The sequence below is a fragment of the Lepus europaeus genome, chromosome 5 (genome assembly GCF_033115175.1).
Source record: "Lepus europaeus isolate LE1 chromosome 5, mLepTim1.pri, whole genome shotgun sequence".
Lineage (NCBI taxonomy): Eukaryota > Metazoa > Chordata > Mammalia > Lagomorpha > Leporidae > Lepus > Lepus europaeus.
The window spans coordinates 85,768,580-85,787,011 of record NC_084831.1 but is presented as its reverse complement, the minus strand read 5'-3'; the positions used below and the strand labels follow the sequence as shown (position 1 = coordinate 85,787,011).

Genomic DNA, 18,432 nt, shown 5'->3' with positions numbered 1-18,432 from the left:
TCTTGCTTTGGCCGAGAGCCACCTTAAGACTTTTATTCTTTTGAAGAACTTCCTTCAACTTCCTCAATTCACCATGGCCCATGACACAGTACAGTAAGCAGGTTAACATGGCTTGAAGCATCTGACTTCAGTAGGTCCTATCATCCCAATTTGCTACTGCTTTGCTCTCACCTAATTTTTGGGTGGGAAGAAGACCTGAGGGAGCTTGCCAATCTCTTTTATGACTGACAATGCCACAAAAAAATGATCCCATAAAAGATATATTTGTAAAGCTGGATATAAAACTGGTAGGTCTTTTTAGCTTGAATCTAATCTTAAGTCAAAAAAATCCCAATGGTGTTTAAATTCATACAAATTAGTTAAAGTGATATATTTGGGCACATTTCTTATAGAGTGACTGTTAATACAATTCAGAGGTTCATAAAAGAAAGTTGGCCTTCTACCTCATGCCATTCGAAATTTTAGTGTATTTTTAAAAATTACATCTGGATTTTAAGTACAAAAAATGTATAATATTTTACCATCTTGATATTGGGCTATGTTCCTAAACAAGGCAGAATAGCCAGACAGCATAAAGAAAATGTCAGACATAAAACTACATACAATATAAAATTTTAATGGAAGAGAGATAATAATAACCTCAAAAGACAGATTATGAAAAAGTATTTCCAAAATAAAAAAGACTAACATCTTAAAAAAAATACAAATTGATTAAGAAAAAAAAAAAAAAAAAAACAAAAACAGGATAACTCAAAAAGAATGACTAGGTAATAAGGCAAAGATTATCAATTCTACTTGTAGCCTTGGGAATGCAAATTAATCAAATTATAACTTTTTCATACAGATCAACAACAAAAATACATGGATAACAACAATCAATGCGGATGAAGATTGATGGGAAAGTAGTAGTCTCAAACTTCTCAACTGCTGTAATTTTTAAACAGTCATCTGGCACCAAACATAAAACTGAAGTGCTGCCTTTGATTTTACCTGCAACCCCATTTTAGGAGCTCTATCCTTTAAAATAAAAGCACAATTATGTAAAGCTATATAGACAGGATACTTATTTCAGCATTGTTCATGGTAGGAAAAGGCTGCAATCAATGTAATCAAGAGGGCTTATACAAAATTATGGTATAGCTATGCTAATAAAGGCTATACAGTCTTGACAATATTGTATACTTATCTAATGATCTAGATGGATGGTCACAATTTACTGAGAAAAATCAGTTGCCAAGTGACAAATAGGAGTCTTCAAAAAATATGAAAATACATATGAAAAATTTTTAAATATTTATTTTCATCTACATGAAAGGCAGAGTGAGACAGATCTTCCATCCACTGATTCACTCCCCAACTTTATCTTTAAATCATATCTAAAATCTTTGTAATAGGAAAACCATTATAAATTCATAAATGAATATAACATTCATATATAAATGACTTGTAACATGACTTTTGGACCAGCAAATTGGTATCAACTGTTGACTTCTACACAATTCTGAACAAATTAATAAATTAACAAGTGACATAGACAATATTTTTAACACAAAATATTAAACAACCAGAGTAAAGAATTGTAAATAATTTCTGTATACTGATATAGTAAAACTCATTGAATTGTACACTTTATTTATTTGAAAGAGGGAGAGAAAGAGAAAAGAAAGATATAGATATCTCCCTTCTGCTGGTTCCTTGCCAAAATAGCTGGGGCTTGACCAGGTCAAAGCCAGGAGCTGGGAACTCAATCCAGGTTCCCAGGTGGATGAAAAGAACTCTAGTATTTGAACCATCACCTGCTCCCTCCCAGAGAGTATCTTAGCAGGAAGCAGGATTTCAGAGTAGAAGCGGGAAGGAACCCAGGAACTCAGTAGTGGGATGTGGGCATCCTAAGGAGTGGCTTAATGTGCCAGATGCCTGTCCCTGAGTTGTACACTTGCAGACGTGGGTAAACTTTTATGTCAAGGGACATTTGGATATTTATAACATCATTCACAGACCATAAAAAATTGTCACCTTAAAAAAAAAGCCTGCTATAGATTGATTTCATGGGCCTTATATGTCTGCGGGCTAGATACTCCCCACACTGCAACAGAGTGAATATTATCTTAATAATTTAAAAATGAATTACAGTAAACACAAAACAAATAATGGGCCAAGGATGTGAGGAGCCAACTTAAAGATGAAAATCAAGTTGTCTTCTAATTAGTCCTCCAGAAAAAAGTTTGTACTCGTAATTATCTATAGGGAAGAATCTTAATGATAGAACCAGGATTGCTAGAACCACCCTTAGGGAGCTAAGAAAGACTTACGAGAATCTCCTGACTTGAAAGCATGGATGGCTCATCCTTGGAGTAAGAGCAGAGAGCAGAGCACAGGACAGTAAAACTCGTGAATGTGGGATAGGAAGTTTGCAGAAGGTATCCTCAGACTGCTTCTGTTAAGAGAAGCAACGGGTAGCAGAGACCGATGATAGGGGAGGTTGGTATTGGTTTGAGTTCTAAGTAGAAGTCAAGGTCTATACAAGTCTATAAACTGATAAAGGAAAAAAAAGGAAAAAGGGCCTGTTGTTGGGTGGTGGGCTAAGCTGTCGCTTGGGACACTGACATGCCTTATCAGAGTGCTGGCTTGAGTCAGCTGCTCTGCTTATGATCCAGCCCCCTGTTAATGAGCTTGAGAAGGTAGAAGATGGCCCAAGGTCTTGGGCCTCTACTGTGCAGGTAGGAGACCCAGATAGAGTTCCTGGATCCTGGCTTTAGCCTAGCCCAGCCCTGGCTGTTGCAGCCATTTAGAGAGTGAATCATTGGATGGAAGGTTTGTCTCTGCCTTTCACATAAAATTGTTAAATCTTAACAACAAAGAGGAAGTAGTAAGAGAACAGGATGTTTGAAAATGATACTAACAAAGGGTTTTAGAATTTGATAATGACAAGAGTGACTAAGGCTGATCTTACTAATCAAAGTCATTAGCAGAGGGGTCTAGTGTCAACTGGAAAGTGAGACACAGTCAAAAATCTCTGGGAACAGGGAGTGAATCAGTGATGGTGGATGACTGTTGCCTGGTGATCATGAAGAATTTAATGCTGAGGGTTTTCAGAGGAAGGAGGGGGCGAAAGTTCTTTGGATATTTATAACACCATTCACAGACCATACAAAATTATCACCTTAAAAAACAGCCTACTATAGATTGACTGATTACATGGGCCTTGTATGTCTGCGGGCTGGATACTCCCCACCCTGCAACAGAGTGAATGTAGCACTACAAAGCTAAGAAAACCCCTGAGAACCAGAGCACCGAATGAGGCTGCAGGAGAGCACGGGACAGCAAACTTTGGTGTGTATGAGAATCGCCTGGAGGGTTTGTCCAACGACAGACTGCAGCACTCCATGCCCCAAGTTCCTGACGCGGTAACTGACGTCTGAGAATAACATTTCTAGTTTCCAGATGATGCTGATACAGCTGGTTGAGGGACCACACTTTCAGAATAACACAGATCAAAACGAGGAAATAAATAAGCAAAAATGTTGACCATATGAAGTGTGGTTGGCGACTTATAAATCTCCAGAAAACACAATGAAAATGATTTAGGAGCTGGACAGTGGTGAGAGGTAGGGTCAGAAAAGGTGTCCTCACAAAATCAGATTTTTGGTTGATGACAGTTATATGTAAGAAAAGAAGCCAAACAATACTTTCAAAAAAATTATAATGAAAGAAGAATCAGTTACAAATCAGTATTTTTCTCTATGAAACTGACTTCAGCCAGCAACATGCTTCTAAAAATAGGTTAAGTGTCAAAGCATAAAAAACTATAATCTTTTATAATACATATATATGTACATAATATATAATCTTTCAGGAAAATAACATAATTCATACCATTTAGTATATACATATTGATTTCTTGGTTAAAATAAATATAATTAAATAGGAATAATGTTCACATAAATCTGCTTTATGAAGGTAACATCACCATTTTAGCTCGGTGCTGTGGTATAGCAGCCTATAATGTCAGCAGCCTATATGGGAGCAGCTTTGAGACCCAGCTGCTCCACTTCTGATCTAGCTCTCTGCTGATAGACTGGGAAAAGCAGCAGAAGATGGCCCAAGTGTTTGGACCTCTGCTACCCACGTTGGAGACCAGGATGAAGCTCCAGGCTCCTGGCTAATGCAGCCATCTGGGCAGTGAACCAGCAGATGGAAGATCTCTCTTTCTCTGTCTCTCTTTCTCTGTAACTGACTTTCAAATAAGTAAATAAGTAAGTCTTTTAAAAAAATGGCAGCCAGCTCAAATGTATTTTAAGAACTTATCACATTAATTATAAAGTCAGGAAAACATCTTTTCTATCTGTAATACACATAGTTTGAATTTTTTACTTTAGATGGTATGAGAATAGTGCCTGAATCATGTTACACTTCAAGAGTTCAAAACCCTAAAACACATGAAGCTGATATATACATAATTACAACTGGAAAATGATAAAAATATTTTACAAAATATTTAAAAATTCATTGCTATCACATATGCATAGTAATAAATCTCTTAAGTTCCTATAGAAACTTACATACATAATTAATTTACTCTTAGTTACTTTGTCTCAAAATCAACATCTTTCGAAAAAACCACAGTTAAAATTATTTCTTTAAATTTCAACATAAATTTCGAATATGGTACCAGCAGAGACATATACAACTGGACAAGGAACCAAATATTAAATAATAAACACTTTTGAAGACAGACAAATATTTGTTTTAAAAGTTAAAAACTCAATAGGACTTATTGTTTTTGGCATTTTCATGTATTCTTCAGCTTTAAAAGTTGCAAAGACTATCTCGTATTTTCATTGCTTAGAATAAGGCCCTATAAAACACATCAGACAATTATTTATAAAATGAATAACATCTGGGAAATTACTCAATTTTTTGGAATCTAGAAATTATAAATTTCCTATGAACTGTCATTAAAAAAAATGAACATAGAGCTATTAAAAATGTAAGTGAAAATTGTTTAATCATTTTAGAGCAGTCAAAATACAATGAGATTGATATCTTGGTGTCTGAAAGCAGTCATTTTACCATATGCATTTAAGTCTTTTATATCATCCATTTTAAGTTGATGGTTAAGTAAAAAGCCGAGTTTCAATCAAAGTTGTTTTCAAACATTGTCATAATGTCACTTTGAAGAGTCATGTCAATGGTACCCGCCATCTGTAGAAAAGAGAAAATTTTAGTGTTACTTTAAATATGTATGTCATTATCACATCTATATAAAAATGATAACGAAACATTTTGGAACTGATCATACAAAATGAAAGCAATTTATTTAACATAATGCATTTGTATATGTGTTTTTATTTCTGTTCTAATACTACTAATTTTTGTTAAGATGCAACGGTCACTGACAAACCGCCCCGAGTGCATCTTTCAGCATTCCGCTGAATCCTTCCTTTAGACTGAGTAATCTGAAGTTCACTTACTGCTTCTCTCCTCCTCCGCTCTTGCTCTTTCTCTCTTGCTAAATTCCGGTCTTTGAGAAGCTGCTGTTTGCTTTTGTCTTGAGCTTCCAATGACTGCTGCTGTTCCTTCTGCTTTTCTATATGGCACTTGTTTTGCATTTTATTTGAAAAAGAGTCTAGAGTCAATCCACTTCCAAGGTCCCTTAAAAAAACAGAACAGTTCAAAATAAGTTTCAGTTTCCTTAAAATGGTATTATAAAGGTACACAAAGCAGTGTAGTAGTACATACTTATTTTTATGTTATGACATTGCTTTTAAGCTTTATTTCTGGAGTCTCAAATTTTACATAGGGTAATCCATGTTAATAAAGCAAAGGTGTTAGACCTTGGAATTACTTTTTTACAAAAGAATGTAAAAATTACTTTTTTACATAAAGAATGGAAAACTTTTAATGCACTAAAGGAAGATTAATGTCTTAATAATTTAGTAATGTTAGTACCATTAGTAGTACTTGAGTATTTCTATCTTCTTCAAAATAGATACTATTGCTTAGCCAGGGTATCAATATAAATATACTTTTTGCCATTACAACTTGCTCTGTGTCCTACTAAAGAGTTGCAGTCTGGTCACAACAAATATTTAATACATTTGAAATACATCTCCATCCCACTGAAACCTTCCTTTAATCCAGGAAATTACAGACCTCTGATTTCCTTGAGATACTTTTGGTTCCTTCGTGTTCTGTTCCAGCTGTTTCCGTATTAGTTCCTGTGTCCGAGCTTTTACTTCCTTTTCTATTGCTGCTTGTCTAAATTGGTTGAAGAGCTTGTCAGATGGTTTTAGCACACTTGACGTTTTCACTGGTTTGCCCAAACTTCTCCAAGAGTCTGCATTCTTAATCTTTATATCCTAAAATAAATATGTGATTTAGTCTATGTCTATATGTCAATCAAATTCTAGAAGGAAGATGACTTTTTTTTTTTTTGAAAGGCAGAGTTAGAGAGAGAGAGAGAGAGAGAGACAGACAGAGACAGAGATAAATGTCTTCCTTCCGTTGGTTCACCCCCCAAAATGGTCACTATGGCCGGTGCACCGCACCGATCCAAAGCCAGGAGCCAGGTACTTCCTCCTGGTCTCCCATGTGGGTGCAGGGCCCAAGGACTTGGGCCATCCTCCACTGCCTTCCCAGGCCACAGCAGAGAGCTGGACTGGAAGAGGAGCAACCGGGACAGAATCCGGTGCCCCAACTGGGACTAGAACCTGGGGTGCCAGCGCCGCAGGCGGACAATTAGCCAAGTAATCTGCGGCACTGGCCAGATGATTTTTTTTTTATATAGTAATATATCAATTAAGATTCCAAAAGACTCTGTATACTCTTGCTAAACTTAAAGGTTGCTAAAGTCAGGGGAAAAATGAAAATATGAAAACTGATCAACTAAATTCAGTTATTCACTCAACACCAAATTAAGATAGCATGCTTGCCAGCTATTTTTTTTTTTTAAGAAAGCGTCCTAGAATTCCACATTTTTAAAAAAATTATTTTACTTGGCATTCAGAATTTCAGAGAGGCAGAGGCAGAAAGAGAGATGTTCCATCTGCTGGTTCACTTCCCAAATGGCTGCAACAGCAGGAGCTGGGCTAATCTGAAGCCAGCAGCCAAGAGCTTCTACTGGGTCTCCCATGTGGGTGCAGCAGCCCAAGGACTTGGGCCATCTTGTACTGCTTACCCAGGCCATAGCAGAGAACTAGATTGGAAAGTAGAGCAGCCAGGACTTGAACTGGTGCCCCTAAGGGTTGCTGTCACTGCAGGCAGTGGCTTTACCTGCTATACCATAGCACTGGCCGGACCAGTTATTTCAATTTAAGATATATGAGTATATGAGGTCACTTCAAAAGTCTGTGTAAAATGAAATTAAGGATTCCTTGGTTGCTATAGCCATATTTCATGGGCTCAGTAGACACATGTGACTAAAGGCTACCGTATTGGATATTACAGGTGTAGATGGCCCTTCTAAGAGTTAACATCTGTGGCAAGGAAACAACATTACATGATACCTAAACATTCTTTTCAAAAGTTTTTAGAAGATCTCTCTCTCTCTCTACCTCTGCCTCTCCTTCTCTGTAACTCTAACTTTCAAATAAATAAATCTTTTTTTAAAAATTGTCTAAGTTAAGACTGAGAAGCTTGATTGGAATCCTAATGTAAAGGTGCTTAATCTTTATTCTGGAGACAGAGGTTGGAAATCACTGAAGCCTTCATACAGATGAGTAACATGAAGCAGAGCGGCACATCAAGACTCTTCAAGGAGGAATGGATCAGAGCAAGGAGAGTCTCAGGTGAGTCAGACTTGGACCAGTTATGAATATTAAAGGAGGTGAAATTAAGGCACTAAAGCCTGGTTTCTGTGGTGGGGAGGAAAATGGAGATCTTTCCAAGTAAAACTTAGGCAACTCCTTTGCTGTAGAAAACTATGAAATTGTTAAAAAATAATGAAACTTATAACAGGTCAGGTATAAAATTATATATTTGAGTTCATAACTGTAATTACCCTAGTGGACATTCAATCAAAAAGTAGAAGACCCTCATCATACACCTTATCAAAAAGTTAGAAGAATTCATCTACTTCAGAAGTTGCTGGTTCCTATGAGAGCACATATTTCATGCATAGAGGGATACTCAGATGTTAGCTAAAGTTGACATTGGCTCTCAGCTGAGGATGGAGGGACATTTGGTAATATCAATAGACATTTTCAGTTGTCGCCAACACCTTTATTGTGAGAAAGGGTGCTACCAGCATCTAGTAGGTAGAAACTGTGATACTTGTTAAGCATCCTACAAGGCACAGACTCACTAAAACAAATATCTACTAAATCTAAAATTTAAAAGGTCAAAAGTGCCATGGTTGAGAAACTCAATTTAAGATGTGAACAGATAGTAGGAAAATAAAACAAAATAAAAAAATGAGGAGACCCAAAATAAATTTGTTGAATGAAATAAAATTAAGAGGGAAGGGTTAGTCTTAACAAGAGGAGACCTTTTCCTGGGTTAAAAGTTAAGAGAAGAATTTCAAAGCTATGGGTGTTGAGTATAAGATGAGAGGTTGAGAGTTTGTTGAGATCCTTCATATCAATGCCAGCTCTTACTGAGGCAAGTTGTGTCCACCATGTGGGCCACCATGTATTCATAAATGCTAATTCTCAAATATTTCTTTTGCTACCAAAATTTTCAATAAGCGGTCACAGTACTGACAGTGGGGGAAAAAGGTAGGAAAAGATGTCAAATGGAAAGTTTCTTTGTCCATTTCTTTTGAAGAGAACAAACTACACTATCCTATTTCTTCTTAAACTTTCATCTCAACATTATAGGTCCTACTATGTGCTACCCATTGAGAATAAAGACAGCAGACATGTCACTTATCTGCAGCACAACTGTCAACAGATGACACATACTTGATGTTTTGCTATTGGCTTTTGCTGTTGTCTCTTTGCCCCTTGAAAATCATATTTTCAAACATTATTTTTGGACTACTCAAAATTACAGTGTTGTTAATTTAGAAACATAAAGATTATAGTTTACAGTAAACCAAATATTTAAGAAACTATACGCATGCTAGAGAGAGTGGATGACAAGTAAAACAAGAAACAAAATTTAAAAATTAATGTTCTCACAAAACACAAATTTAAAATGGTTCTTTATCCATACCTATTAATAATAAAGCTCCCACACTAGACATAGTCTTAAAGCACAAAGGCTAACAAAGTACAATGACCAAAGCAATACGCTCCTCCCAGCGAAATGATGTACTTCATAAATGCATCCAAGTAATCTCAAACACTATATACTAAAACTTATTTTCTGACTTATTTGTAAGAAAGGAAATGGAAGAGAAAGAAATGAGACTTTATGTATATATATAAATAAATAAATGGTAGGTTACATATATAAATTTATATGTAATATATATGCATAAAACTTTTTTTTTTTAATTTTTTTTATTTTTGACAGGCAGAGTGGATAGTGAGAGAGAGAGACAGAGAGAAAGGTCTTCCTTTTGCCGTTGGTTCACCCTCCAATGGCCGCTGCGGCCGGCACACCGCGCTGATCCGAAGCCAGGAGCCAGGTGCTTCTCCTGGTCTCCCATGGGGTGCAGGGCCCGAGCACTTGGACCATCCTCCACTGCCTTCCCGGGCCATAGCAGAGAGCTGGCCTGGAAGAGGGGCAACCGGGACAGAATCCAGCGCCCTGACCAGGACTAGAACCCGGTGTGCCGGTGCCGCTAGGCGGAGGATTAGCCTGTTGAGCCGTGGCGCCGGCCGCATAAAACCTTTGTAGTGTTTGAGAATTAGACTGAAACACCTACAACAGTACCTGATGTACACAATGTATCCCAAACATCTAGCATATCTGTTGAAAGAATATCAGTGTATTGTTTGGAAACTGCCCGTAAGATTCCATCGGGGGGGGCTGGCACTGTGGCACAGTGGGTGAAAGCCCTGGCCTGAAGTGCTGGACTCCCATATTGGTGCTGGTTCTAGTCCCGACTGCTCTTCTTCCAATCCAGCTCTCTGCTATGGCCTGGGAAAGCAGTGGAAGATGGCCCAAGTCCTTGGGCCCCTGCACCCGCATGGGAGACCCAGTAGAAGCTCTTGGCTCCTGGCTTCAGATTAGCCCAGCTCCTGCCATTGTAGCCATCTGGGAAGTGAACCAGCAGATGGAAGACCTCTCTCTCTGTCTCTTCCTCTTTCTGTAACTCTTTCAAATAAATAAAATAAATTAAAAAAAAAATTCCATTGGGATATCTCCTAAAAGAGGATCTCAAAGATAGTTTTATGAAATGCTTTAAAATTGGTAGCAGACAAATGTCAATGTGATAGAATGTGTAATTAAATACATGCATTAGGACTTAAGGTAGTGGGTAGGTTTAATTAGATAGGCAAAAAGGAAGCTTGCAGATCCAAAACCTTATTGAAGACATGGCATAAAATACCTTTTATCCCTTCTCCATATTCTATTTTAACTTCCTTCAAGATTTGTGAGGAAAAAAATAAGATTACTTTTACCTTCGTTCCAGGAACTTGACATTCAGATTCTACCACCATTGTAGCAATATCACCAGATGGATGCATCGCAGTTGGGCCATTCAAGAGTTGTTCAGAACCACCTAGATGCAGAAATTTTGAGAACAGTATAGTAAAAAAATTCCTCTCATCCAGAATTTGATCTTTCTCATTCCTCATCATACAATATGAAAACAAAGTAACCAATTTTTTGCTGATTCTAAACTTCAGAGTATTCTTTGTTGGGGACTTGTTATATGTGAAGCTGGAATTTTGCTGTTGTTTTTTGTCAGCAAAGAGTATAGCTGACAATGTGGCTGACCCACTAAAATCTGTTTCATCTTTCCTCATGTTATCACAGCTCTGCAGTTGGCAGACTAACCTCAGCTCCAGAGACGAATCCAGATTGGCCACGGCAGCCACACCATTCCTATCATTCTGTCCCCCTACCGCTAACTCATGTAGGAAGAGCAGGCTGGTCCGGGGCTTCTAGTGAAAGATACTACCTGGGTGGCCAAACAATAAAAAGCAGGACATGGAAGAACCAAGACAGCAGACAAAATAGCTAGTGGTGATAGCTTGCCAGCGGCCAGAGAAAAGTATAAAACTTGACTCTGAGGTACAGAATAAACTATGCAAACTTGTTAAATCTGAAGTTTTCCATCTTAAGTGCTGCATCAAACGCCAAATCCTCAAGTGAAGCGAATTCCAAAATGATCGCCAATTTGCTGCCTTTAAGCTGATAAGTGGTTAACAGTGTGATCAGCAACAAACAAAGGGGAAATTAAAAAAATCTTGGGATCAAAAAAGAGGAATTCACTTTTAACATGCTGGGTTTAAAATATCTATCTGGTAAATAAAGATTTCCAGGGGACTTGTATAAACATACCTGGGACCTGAGCTGTAAAAATGAGATTAGAGGCCACAGACACCGAGATTACCCCCTGCTGCTCTGCAGCCTTTGACTTGCTATGAGGTGCAGCATGTGGTCAGTGAGGGGTACACCTGCCCCAAGCCCACTGCTGGGAGGACTGAGGGGAAGCCTGGACTGAGGAACGTGGTTGAGAAGTTTGAGAAGAACAACAAAAGAGGTTGACAGTTAAGGCTATAACTCCAGGTATTAGCAACATCTAAAGGTAGGCAGAAAAAAAGAGACTTGCAAGGAACATTCAGAGAAAGGGGAGCATCAAGAGAACAGTGTTATAGAAGCCTAGGCAGGCTGGCACCGTGGCTCAATGGGCTAATCCTTGGCCTAGCGGCGCTGGCACAACGGGTTCTAGTCCCGGTCGGGGCACCGGATTCTGTCCCGGTTGCCCCCCTTCCAGGCCAGCTCTCTGCTGTGGCCCGGGAGTGCAATGGAGGATGGCCCAAGTATTTGGGCCCTGCACCCGCAAGGGAGACCAGAAGCACCTGGCTCCTGGCTTCGGATCAGCACAGTGCGCCGGCCGCAGCGGCCATTGGAGGGTGAACCAACGGCAAAAGGAAGACCTTTCTCTCTGTCTCTCTCTCACTGTCCACTCTGCAAAAAAGCCTAGGCAGTGTGTCCAAGGCACACCTCTCAGAAAAACATTTTTACACAGATGCCACTGCCAACAAAAAAATCCAAAGCATCTAGATTGCAAGGTTCTTCATGACCTGAAGCTGTTGTATCTTTCCAACTGTAGATGCCCATATTCCTGTTGATTTGACCAAAGCTTTAATCTCACTTGACTATTAGTTGCCTAAATGCCTTCATATTCATGTTCCTCCATCTAGATTGCCTTTCAATTCTAGATATACATATATAGGAAAATCTTATTTCTCTAATTTTCAGCTCAAAAAATATTTATTCTGTAAATTATGCCTAAGAGATCAGGTATTTCTGCATTCCTCATCTCCTTAAATTTCACTTTTGCTTCTTTTGCGGCTTATTGTTTTTATTTATATAACAGTTGTTTAATTCTTCTAATATATGGCAAACTCCTTGATTTACATTGTCATTAGTCATGTGAATTCATAGTGATGAGAGCATAAGTGCTTTTGTTTTGAAAATACAAAAACAATTCAGCAACTTTTTATGAGATGACAAAGAGGAAAGTTATTAGGATAAAGTTAGTAATCATTTTTGAAAATACTTCAACCTACAATGAAAAGAAAATTAAGCATCTATTATGTGTGGCAATGATGAGGGAGGAGGGTTGAGGAAAACTATCATTAAAAAAAACCAATTTCATGGCTGGCAATGTGGCGTAATAGGTAAAGCTGCCGCATGAAGTGCCAGCATCCCATATGGGCACCAGTTCGAGTCCTGGCTGCACCACTTCTGATCCAGCTCTCTGCTAAGGCCTGGGAAAGCAGTAAGAGGATGGCCTAAGTCTCAGGCTCTTGGCTTCAGATCTGCCCAGCTCTGACGGTTGTGGCCATTTGGGGAGTGAACCAGCAGATGGAAGACCTGTCTCCCTCTGCCTCTGTATCTGTCTTTCTCTCTGCCTCTGTAACTCTGCCTTTCAAATAAATAAATAAATGTTTTTTAAAAATCCAATCTCTTAATTCTTTTTTATAAGTGAACATTTTGTCCAACTTTTTCCAATAAAAAAATTAGCATAAAAATCCATTAATCACTGCAATTTAAGGTAAGGTTTCAGCAAAAATTTATTTCTACTGAAATTAAACTCTAGATTATATATACCTGTGCAAGTGCCCTTGGGCACAGCGCCATCTACAGTTGACAAATATAGACCACTCTAGTTCTGAAAAGCTTGCAAAGTTTTCCTTTTATGCAATTTTATGTTAACTACAGGGATCATTTAAATTGAATTTGTTAAGTAATGAAATAAAATAACCTTTATTCAGGACTTAGGTACTGTGGCTAGCATTGTGACACAGTGACTGAAGCTGACGCCTGTGACACCAGCATGCCATACTGGAATGCCAGCTGAGTCCCGACTCGGCTTCTGATCCAGGTCACTGCTAATGTACATGGTAAAGATGTGGAAAATGGCCTAAGTGCTTGGGCCAGGGCCACCCTTATTGGAGATCTTGATGGGGTTTCATGGTCCTGACTTTGGCCTGGACCAGCCCTGGCTGTTGGGACCATCTGGGGAGGGGAGAGTTGATGGAAGATCTCTGTCATTCCGCCTTTTAAATTAAATAAACCTTTTTGTTATTTTGGATACTAAAATACTATTTTTTAAAAAAGATTTATTTATTTGAGAGAGGGAGGGACAGAAGAGATCTTCCATCAGCTGTTTCACACCCTAGATGGCCACATAAGCCAGGGCTAAGTCAGGTTGAAAGCAGAAGCCAGTAGCTCCATGCAGATTCCCCACATGGGTGGCAGGGGCTCAAACACTTGGCCATTTCCACTGTTTTTCCAAGGCCATTAGCAGGGAGCTGGATCATAAGTGGAGCAATAGGCCAGTGCCGTGGCTCACTTGGCTAATCCTCTGCCTGTGGTGCCGACACCCCGGGTTCTAGTCCCGGTTGGGACGCCGGATTCTGTCCCAGTTGCTCCTCTTCCAGTCCAGTTCTAGCTGTGGCCTGGGAAGGCAGTGGAGGATGGCCCAAGTGCTTGGGCCCTGTACCCGCATGGGAGACCGGGAGGAAGCACCTGGCTCCTGGCTTCAGAACAGACTGGCACAGTGTGCTGGCTGTAGTGACCATTTGCGGGGTGAACTAACGGAAAGTAAGACCTTTCTTTCTGCCTCTCTCTCACTGTCTAACTCTGCCTGTCAAAAAAAAAAAGTAGAAGTTAGAACGATATTTCCCAAGTCTGCTCAGAACTTGGCAGTAGCTATTTTTATAGAACTTACATATCAACTTGTATAGCTTACTTAAAAATAAATTGGGCATGAACTATATATAGAATGTTCTTTCTTTCAAATGTATTGAGTGTCTTAAGAGTATAAGACAGATCATACAAAAGTGTGCTTCAGTGACTCTTCTTAAAAATTATTTTAGAGGAAAAAAAAAAAAACAGAAAGAGTGAACTCACAAGTTCTACTCCCCAATTATTCACAACACTCAGGCAGTAGCTAAGAGCTGGAAACTCAACCCAGTTCACCCACAAGGGTAGCAAGGCCCCAATGACTGGAGCCATCGTTGCTGCCTCCCAGGGTCTGGATTAGTAGGAAGCTGGAGTCAGGAACCGGAGCCAGAGCCAAGCTGTGAACCCTGGTACTGATATGGGATCTGGCATCCTAGCTGATCTTGACTGCTAGGCCAAATGCCTACCCCTCAGTGATTATTTCCAACAAGGAATTTCCTAGTTATGATCGTATTCTTTCTTCCCAGAAAGAAAACAGTTGTTAATATTTTCGTACATAGGTGTGGATATCAGTTTCTCAATCACAGTTGTTTACCCGCTAAGTTCCTACCTGAGGGAGTCAGCACCTGTAAAGGTGAAATGTTTTTCACAGTCTGTAAGTGCGGTAGTTCTTGATAATTAAATGCAGACGGGTGGTGGTTCGGTGGCATTCCAAGCGAACGTGTGGGCTGTTGAACGAGCGGACTTTCAGCAGAGGTAGTGTCCTGCACAGAAGATCGTATCTGCTGAGACAAAGTAAAGTAATTACTCAGTGTTCAACCGCTTCAGGAGTATAACTAGGAGAAGAAAAACATAAGAAGAGTATAATTTAATACCACCTTTTGAATCCTACATGATTCGAGGCACACAAATCTATAGTTATCCCTATCATACCTCGTATGAGGAAGAGCTAGTCAAAGCCAATGATCTAAGTTACTAGTACACTAGATCTGCATTTATGTTATTAAACAGTGTAACTCCTTTTCAAAAGCTTTCCTGTGACATAATGAAAATAAAAACTGAGCTTTTATTACCAATCTAGAGACCAATCCACTTTCTTTACTCCTTTGTCCTTAAAGAATTACAGACTGTGGCCGGCGCCGTGGCTCAACAGGCTAATCCTCCGCCTTGCGGCGCCGGCACACCGGGTTCTAGTCCCGGTCGGGGCACCGATCCTGTCCCGGTTGCCCCTCTTCCAGGCCAGCTCTCTGCTGTGGCCAGGGAGTGCAGTGGAGGATGGCCCAAGTCCTTGGGCTCTGCACCCCATGGGAGACCAGGATAAGCACCTGGCTCCTGCCATCGGAACAGCGCGGTGCACCGGCCGCAGCGCGCTACCGCGGCGGCCATTAGAGGGTGAACCAACGGCAAAAGGAAGACCTTTCTCTCTGTCTCTCTCTCTCACTGTCCACTCTGCCTGTCAAAAAAAAAAAAAAAATTACAGACTGTAAGAGAGAGAATTAAAATCATATGTAGGTTGCCTCATGGGGCCACCAACAAATTCTTAATTGGTGGGGCCCACACCATAAGTCACTTGGTTAATCCTCCACCTGTGGCGCCAGCACCCCGGGTTCTAGTCCCAACTGGGGTGCTGGGTTCTAGTCCCAGTTGCTCTTCTTCCAGTCCAGCTCTCTGCTGTGGCCCGGGAGGGCAGTGGAGGATGGCCCAAGTGCTTGGGCCCCTGTACCCCATGGGAGACCAGGAAGAAGCACCTGGCTCCTGGCTTCGGATTGGGGCAATGCTGGCCATAGCAGCCATTTGGGTAGTGAACCAATGGAAGGAAGACCTTTCTCTCTGTCTCTCACTGTCTATAACTCTACCTGTCAAATAAATTAAAAAAAGAAAAAGAAAAAATTTCTTAATAGGCAACTATTAAGTAACAGGTACAATATAATTATAACATTTACTATGCTGTACAACATGTGAGGTAACAAGGGAAGTCTTTATTATATTTCTTCAATTCACAAAATAATCCTATAAATTGGCATGATCATTAACACTATTTGGAGTTTCCAGTAAGACTTAGAATAGACTTCAAATCTGAGATCTAAATCGTGGCAAGTTGTTAGAGTACCAAAGCCAAGTGATCTTACCCGTGAGGCTTGAGTTGTAAACAGAATGGAGACAAGAGAGGCTTTCTTGTCTGTCTATAGTGAGGGGCTCAGGTGAGTGGGTAGACAAGTGTCTGAGCCACACCTAGGCTTGTTGGCCTAGATAAAACCAATACCACAAAATGCTTATCCCAACAATAATGTAGCACAAATCTTCAAGATTTGTCCAATGTTCAGGATTAAATCAGCAAAAACATCATTTTCTGAAGTAAAGCATTCCTTCATGAACCTATAAATGAGTATTTACGCTCTTTATCATAAACGAGCATTTTACTCCTCAGTGAGTGAAACTGAAAAACTTTTTTGGTCATAAAAGTGGGATTATAGATGCCATCTAATATGAATGCTTCTTTATGAATGTTCCTTCAAAATGATGTAATTTTAAATTATTTTAAAAAAATATTTATTTATCTGCCTATTTGAGAGGCAGAGTGACAGAAAGCAAGCAAGAGAGCAAGGTCTTCTACCTGCTGGTTCACACCCCAAATGGCCTCAACAGTGGGGCTGGGCCAGGCCAAAGGCAAGAGGTCTCCCACATAGTGGCAGGGGCCCAAGCCTTGGACCATCTCCACTGTTTTCTCAGGCTCATTAGAAAGGAGCTGGATCAGAAGCAGAGCAGTAAAGGCTGGAATCAGCACTCCAATATTGGATGCTGGCATCACAACACCAGCCCCAAAATAATTTTAGATTCTACTAATACCTATGGCAGAACAGGCCAGCTAACTCTGGAAAAGAGTTCTTTGAGAGCTCTGTCCTGCCTGCCAAATTTATACACTTCACTGAGTTATTCCAAACCCTCTCCATTTTATTGCCCAAGTTATCTAATCCTTTACAAAGACCCTTAACTGTCCTAACTCCTGCTATGGTTTTGTTGGTCTCCTCTTAGGCTATTGCCTTTCGAGAGAGAGAGAGAGACAGAGACAGAGAGAGACAGAGAAAAAGAGAGAGAATTTTTTTTTTTAAATGAATCCCTAAATCTGTATGTCAACCCATTAACCATTTCTTCCCCTGCCCTTTGAAACCCATTTTAGGCATTACCTCTTCTATGAAGCTTGCCCCTGTTTCAGGCTGTATACATTCTTTCTTCGTGTTCTAAAAAAGTTAAGAATATAGATTACTATGGCACTAATCATATGATCTCTTACTTGTGTGATTAATATATCCCTTTCACAACTTGCAGTTCTTTCAAATCAGTGTTAGGAGTTCCCTAACCAAGTTAGATGTTGTAGATATTTACTATACTTCTATATTTATAAAGGGTAAAAAAATGTTTATATGAAAAAGACAATCAGAATAAATAAAAAACAAAACAAAACTTCTATTCTTTTCACTGACCAACCACAGAAATGCCAAAATTGACAGCTGGCAATTCTATCTGTAGAAACCCTAACTTAAATTCTTTTTTTTTTTCCAGAAATTTTACCTTACTATACACACAAGACAGTGAACAACTGTGTGCACACTTGAGCTCATCAAGGCTATCCCTCTATATTTACATTCTCAATGCTACGCTGAGGCTTTTAGAATTCATTGTGTTCATCTGTTTGATTTTTTTTTTAACAGTTACATCTTATTAGAAAAATGATGTCAAACACTTTCTGTATTCAACGTTCTTTAGGAAGAAGTATTTGAACATTCAGGCCACAGCATTTTTAATGTAAATAAAATTTTTTTGTCAAAGATTCTACTATATCAGTGAGTTCTAACATATAACATACTAAGGTAACTAAGGTAAAAGAAAGAATTAACTTACCTTTACATTATCTTTGGATACAGAATCATTCTGTTTTACTCCAGTAAATTTAGGAAGCATTTCTGCAAATGTATATAAAAATAAAAATTTTAATATTTTTCAGCTTAAAATTTACAATTTTTCCACATCAGACATAAAGTGATTTCAAGACAACGCCTTTAGTATCAAACTTTTGCATCAAGAAATTCTTAAAATTGCAGGTTTTTGCCCTACTTGATTTTAGCCACAATTTCTAAAGGGATACCTGCTTTCAAGATATTTTCTTTTCCTATAATG

General features: G+C 39.2%; 1 protein-coding gene and 1 long non-coding RNA gene across 5 annotated transcripts in view; one reads left to right on the top strand and one right to left on the bottom strand.

Moving 5' to 3' along the window:
- Positions 1–18,432, top strand: part of LOC133760847 (uncharacterized) — a 37,849-nt gene that overhangs the window by 11,957 nt on the left and 7,460 nt on the right. The window contains exon 2 of one of the 2 annotated variants that reach the window (XR_009866010.1): positions 7,688–7,790. This is a non-coding gene — a long non-coding RNA (uncharacterized LOC133760847). Of the gene's footprint in view, positions 1–7,683; positions 7,791–18,432 lie in introns of both variants that reach the window. The other variant, XR_009866009.1, reaches the window with a different exon arrangement.
- BRDT (bromodomain testis associated) overlaps positions 5,137–18,432 on the bottom strand; it is a 33,969-nt gene continuing 20,673 nt past the window's right edge. For all 3 annotated transcript variants that reach the window (XM_062193438.1, XM_062193436.1, XM_062193437.1), the window contains 7 exons: positions 18,157–18,218; positions 17,442–17,495; positions 14,867–15,038; positions 10,515–10,615; positions 6,157–6,362; positions 5,475–5,655; positions 5,137–5,205 (listed from right to left, as the gene is read on the bottom strand). In XM_062193438.1, coding sequence (XP_062049422.1) covers positions 5,137–5,205; positions 5,475–5,655; positions 6,157–6,362; positions 10,515–10,615; positions 14,867–15,038; positions 17,442–17,495; positions 18,157–18,218 — 845 coding nt within the window. The remainder of the gene's footprint in view (positions 5,206–5,474; positions 5,656–6,156; positions 6,363–10,514; positions 10,616–14,866; positions 15,039–17,441; positions 17,496–18,156; positions 18,219–18,432) is intronic.